Below are 6,249 nucleotides of genomic sequence, written 5' to 3' on the forward strand. Positions count from 1 at the left end.
ACTTCATGAAATTTATTTTTTAAAAGTTTTAAATATTCTAAATCATATTTAATAATATGCATGAATCGTCGATTCGGAGGCTCCATCAAAAAAAAAAAATCATAAGTACGAAGAACTCTATACTTATAAGAGTCTAGTAGTCTTATTCTCTATATATGTATATTATATTTCTCAAAAAAAAAATGTACATATATATAGTTGCATGCATGCATGCACTGATACGTATTTATTGCTTTACCGTACGACGTGAGCCATGCACGTACAATGGCCCCATTTGGTTTTGTGCTCATTTTGCTTAAGTTAATAATATTAAGTTGTGGCAAAAGTGGAATAATCATTAGGAAATAACCTACCACAAAATGAAAATATTTAAACATCCTTCCACTACATATCTTCTTCACTGTTTACAGATTTTAATTAAACTAGCTTACGAAGGAATGTATTATTTACACAAACATTTCATAAACCTATGAATTAATACACTATCTACCATATCTTCACATTAATTACTTCCTACAACCACTCCATTCAAATCCAATCCGAATAATCTTTTACTACTTAAATAACCCTAGAAGTAGAACTCATGTTGATTCTCAAATCCCACATCAAACAAGCACCCATAATGATCATCTCCGCCAAAATTATTTCTCAAGCCCAACCCCATCATAGATGTGCAACTCACATCTTGTGTGTGGTCAAAGAAGCCAGATTGAACCGTCGCCATATTTGGAAAGTGGTTTGAGGTGTTCCCACCTTGGTGGGGTACTAGTGATGATGAACTCATTTGATCATAGAAGCAACCATCATCATCCCTGGAGTGGTCCACCATGGGAGGAGGGGATGAACCTAAAGCTGGAGAAGAGGAGGAGCCAATGAGCATGTTCTCATTCTCTATCTTTCCTTTCCCTTTGTGGAACACTCTACAAAGAACCCAACCCTCCTGCCATAAAATGAGTGTGAATCCCAATGAGTACGTACACACACACACAGAGATATATAGATAGTAGGTCAAAAAAGAAGATACAGTACGTGCATATATATGTTGTGAACTAATAATTAAGCTTCTCCTGGTCAAAAAGGAATATATATGCAAAAGATAAGGTTGAGGTGCATGTAATTATCATGCCATCAACGAACGGATATTCTTGCCCAGGTGGAACATGATAAACTTCATAATATTCCAAAAACAATGATTTGGATATACAATGGGGTATCCCCAATTATGCTAACTTATGCCATACGAGTCAATTTGCTACATGTGACACATACGGACAATATTTGATCAAACCACTTTTGAGTTCTCACCTCCCAGAACATGAGCGTAAAAATTGTGAAAACATCAATTTGCGTTCGATGATTAAATTATTTAAGATATATATCTTTGATTGGGACATCATCTCGTTCGTCAACTATGAGAATCAATTGCTCCTTCGTTTTATCTAGGTTGTGGAGAAGCTTTAGTTAATAATTTGAGTTTGCGTACAAAAGAAAAGTTTCATTTAGTTACTACTGACATTCTTTCTTTCTTTTTTCTGTCCATGTGTGCACGTACGCTAGAACTACTTTTAATTGAGCTCCTATACTTTCAAAAGTCTTTCAAAAGTATAAGTCGTTGGTGTTTGTGGTTTTTGGCATTTCGATAAACATTTATAAAATTAGGATAATAGTGATCTCCTAATTAAGATTTTGTAAGATCCCAGATAGTCCTTTATATAAAAAGATATAATAGGGTTAAAAACTCTTAATTAAGCTATAATATTTTGGGCGGTGGATAGTCCCAAAAGATTAAGAGAGTTAAGCGTGTTAGGACTAGAGTAGTCCTAGGTTGGGTAACCTCCTGAGAAGTGAAGCGTCACAGTTAGTATCGGAACCAATTACCGCCGGAAGTGTAAGATAAATCTCGACTGAGACAGTGTTATACAGCGGGAAGAGTGGGGCTCTCTAGCTGATGACTGTTGTGGAAAGAATACGGTAGCTTCTCCACAAGGTCGGTTAAAAGCTAGACTGAGACAGTGTTATACGGCGGGAAGAGTGAGGCTCTCTAGCTGATGACTATTGTGGAAAGAATATGGCTAGCTTCTCCACAAGGTCGGTTAAAGCTAGCGAGACGAGTCTCAAATCGCCTGATATTTGTAAGTCTGAGCCTGATAAAAATGTCAAGACTTAAAGGAGGAGAAAATGTTAGACTCGGGATAGTCTGAACCTGATGATGACGTCAGAACTTAAAGGAGAAGAGAATGTGAGATCCCGGATAGTCCTATATATATATAGAGCTAAAAACTCTTGGGCCATATATATATATATATATATATATATATATATATATATGTATATATATATATATATATATATGGCTAAAAACTCTTAACCTAAGAGATTAAGAGAGTTAAACATGCTAGTGGAGTGTCACAAGTTTAGTGGGTGATTATAGATGATTTAAAGGGTGAAATTGGTCAAAGAGATAGATCTAACAGTAAAAAACGCAAGCACCAAATGCTTAGTCTGCTTTTAAAAGCATCATAACCAGACTCTCTCTCTCTCTCCCTCTCTATATAGACCTCTCCAATTAAGAGCAATGCTGTATCCACTCTAGTTTAATTAAATGAATGGCGAATTGTGCGGTCACAGTTGGCTTTAATTAACCTCTAATTCAACCAATAGGGTGTTTAATTATACATGCTCCTGTCTTGTGTGTGCATGATTACTTTTCCTATGTAATTGCCGTCAAAGTAGAACATCCTTTTTGTTTGTTACATAAATGGTTCTTGTCATTTTGTTCATACAATACTTAAATGGTTCTTGCCATGTTTTTCATACAATCTTAATTGTATCATGATATTCTTGTCCCACCAGGTAGATTAATATACTAATTAACTTGGGTAATAGGATAATAGTCACAAACAATTAATGTTTGGAAATTAAGCAAGAACATAAAGATGAAACTATATTTTGGACTACCAAGCAAGAAGTAGTAGCTAGCAACTGGTTACTTAATTTTGTTTAATTGTTTGGTGATGAGTTTTAGTGCTAGATTAATGTTTTAAGAGATCGTCGGCAAAACATTCCGTTTTGATGGTTCACTGCTTTATTTTTCCTTTAATAGAGTCTCTGAAGTGTGTTTCTCTCTCACATTTTACTCAAACAGAAAAGAAGTTTTTACTCAAACAGAAAAGAAGTAGTAGCAACAATAATACCTTCGGTGTCGAATGCGGAGTCTCTAGCCTGAACTCATGCATGACCCAGTCCATCTTTATTCCGTTCGGAGCTCTTCCGTGGTAGAACACCAGTGTCTTCCTCATCCCTACGATCCTGCGCGTAACAGGATCATGTACCATCCGATCTTTGCCCGTGGCCTTCCAATATCCCGACTTGGTCGCGCGATTGGTGCGCGATCCAGTGGCGTACTTGCGGTCCCTGAAGCTGAAGAAGTACCACTCATCGGCACCGAGCTTTGCCACCTCTGTGACCAGCCAAAGTTTCATGTGAGATAATATATATGAAAGCACCCAACTTGGATAAAAATAAGAGTGAATTATAATGGTAATATATTCCTAATTACATGATGTTTTAGGTAAATGTGGACAGGGCTGAGTATGTCCTTATGAACAAAATAACAAAGTTTGGACTAATTGTGTTATCAAATCTTAATATTTAATTCACATAATTGACAACAATGAAAGGATGCATGATCATGTAGATGTTGTCATTGATCAACAGACATTTTCAATCAATTTTCGCTAGAATCTAGCCTAAGTAATCTTGCTTTTTAGCATCATTTTCATAGGAGTAATTAATTAAGTTCAAATTGATTTTGCAACTAATGAAGCTAGCACTACTCTTTTGTGCATGCCCACATGCACATTTTTGGTTCTCGACAACGAATCGATAAAAATCCTAAGAAAAATCTCCTCAATAATGAATGGATATATATGAAGGAAAATGAAAAAGGCCTCTTAATTAATTAATCAACTGTTCTCCACAAATTATCTAAAAATAACTAGAATTAATTACTCACCAGGAAGCTCCCAAGGCTCATGAACATGCAAATCCACCTCCACCAAAGTCCCCAGCTCTGAGATCTTCTGATTGGCCACCTTCTTGTAGAGGTAGTGGCAAACCAGCTCCTCATCACTTGGGTAGAACCTGAACCCAGGTGGTAGTGTGGACTCTATGTCCCTTAGTCCCATCATATATATATAGTTCTTATATATATCTCCCTATATATTCTTCTATTAATTAATTTGAGATCAAAGAGATCTAGCTAGGAATTTATTTTGTGGCAACAGTGATGTATCTCAAATTAATTAATAGCTATGTGTATAGTAGAGAGAGAACTAACAAAGATGTAGGCAAAACACAAGAGCTTAAATCCTCTGAAGTGGAGCTAATTTGGATGCTTATAAATAGAGGCCACCCACAATCAATCCCCTGTGTGCCCACCCACCTTAATTTGGTCAAATGATGGGGCATACTACTTAGATAATTAAAAATTGAACACTCAATCTCAGTGTACGATATATATTTATATTATTTGCACTATAATTAGGATCGGTTTCTCTATCACTCTTATCTGATGAGCCTTCAAATCTTGTTTGTTAGTACAGTCTGTGTTAAGAGAAAAATTCTAGAATGCAACGGGTACATTAGTGACGTGGCGTAACAAACCAATCAAATTAATCCTTTTAAGAATATATGTCCCATCATGATTGTAAAAAGGTATTTTTATTGTACTTTTGTTTAAAAAGAAGGAATGTGATTGGCTTGTTATTGATGACGTGGTGTAAGTGTGACAGTGTAGAATTCCTCGTGTTAAGTGTATTTCTGATCACTTCTATCAGATCAACTATTAGCTATCATTTCATGGATTAAATTCCAACATTATGTTATATTAATTGCTAGAATTTAAACTCCGACCAGGTCTCCTACTCTGATACTGTGTGAAAAATTGATTGTTTCGTACCATTCACTTGAGCTAGAGAATCTTATTTGTTAGTGCACCCGGTGTTAGATGTATTTCTGATCACTTCCTATCGAATCAACTGTTCGGTAATAGAATCCCGAGCTTATCATTGCATGGATTAAATTCCAATATTATGTTATAATTGCTAGAATTTAAGCTCCGAATCTCCTACTCTGATACTATGTGTAAAATCAATTGTTTCCTACCATTCAGTTGAGTTGGCGCCATTCCTACTGAATTCTTACGTCTATCACGTGAGGTCACAATCCCTAAGGCTGAGATGCATGCTTGTGGTACAAGAACTTGGTGGCCAATACCCATCAACACAAGGAATTTGAATAGCCCTATGTCACGGGTCAATCGTTAGGGCTCGTATGTCCGTGACACCTAGCTAAGGTGATGGGTGTGGTTAATTCGTGCCACCGTGGACATGCCACGCTCATAAAATGCCCAAATGGGGTCATTTTTTAGATTGTCACATCCGAAACATAATACCGTAGGATGACAACGATGACTACGACATGGTTTTCATTTTCTGAATGCAACGATGCATGACAAGTTGGCACGAGAAAAATAATTGGGCATAAACATCTAAGAGCGTGACACGGTGGAATTAATTTGAAGTTTCATCATTGCATTTGTGGGGCCATACCGTTTATATTATTTAGGTGTGGATGATGTTGCGGCTCTGACCTTATATAACTTGTACGTAAAATTTTAGAGAATTAGAAGATAAGACACGGATCATAAGTTCATGAACAATCCTTATATATTTAGTCATTAAAGAATGATATAAAATGAGAGAATGATGTTTTGTATTCATATTTATATTGTTCGCTTTTATTTTTGTTTTTTCTTTTGGAAAAATTGCCAACTATAAATGCACTCTATTATAAGGCATACTTCTTTTTTTTTTTTTGAAAAAAGGGCAACGGGCTGTCCATTTCATTCATTAAGAAAAATATAGTTAGCAATATAAATGAGACAGTAGGACCTTAAAAAAATGTCAAAAAAAGTGAAAATAAGATATTAGCAAGAAGGACGGGGAGGAGAGGGAAACAAGAAGAAATATAAATTCGCAAGACACGCCACCCACTGGAGGAGCGTATATAGTCCGGATAATCGAAAGCACCAGCAGGGGGTTGTTGCCTCTTTCGTGAAAAATAATAGTATTCCCCTCTAGCCGGATTACCCACCAGATAGCTGCTACGAAAATAAGGCCTGCTGTCCTCGATCGTGCACCCCTCTCGCAAGGTGAGCTGCATTGGGTCCGAATTGAAGACCAATTA

General features: G+C 36.4%; 1 protein-coding gene across 1 annotated transcript; it reads right to left on the bottom strand.

The window, feature by feature from the left end:
* On the bottom strand, positions 346 to 4,447 carry LOC109707247 (NAC domain-containing protein 21/22-like). Its single transcript, XM_020228391.1, has 3 exons — positions 4,016 to 4,447; positions 3,195 to 3,460; positions 346 to 940 (listed from the first exon to the last, which is right to left on the bottom strand). Exons 1-3 carry the CDS (start codon positions 4,188 to 4,190, stop codon positions 569 to 571), a joined length of 813 nt encoding a protein of 270 aa, XP_020083980.1. The 5' UTR covers positions 4,191 to 4,447; the 3' UTR covers positions 346 to 568.

This window comes from Ananas comosus, linkage group 3, assembly GCF_001540865.1.
Source record: "Ananas comosus cultivar F153 linkage group 3, ASM154086v1, whole genome shotgun sequence".
NCBI classification, from domain to species: domain Eukaryota; kingdom Viridiplantae; phylum Streptophyta; class Magnoliopsida; order Poales; family Bromeliaceae; genus Ananas; species Ananas comosus.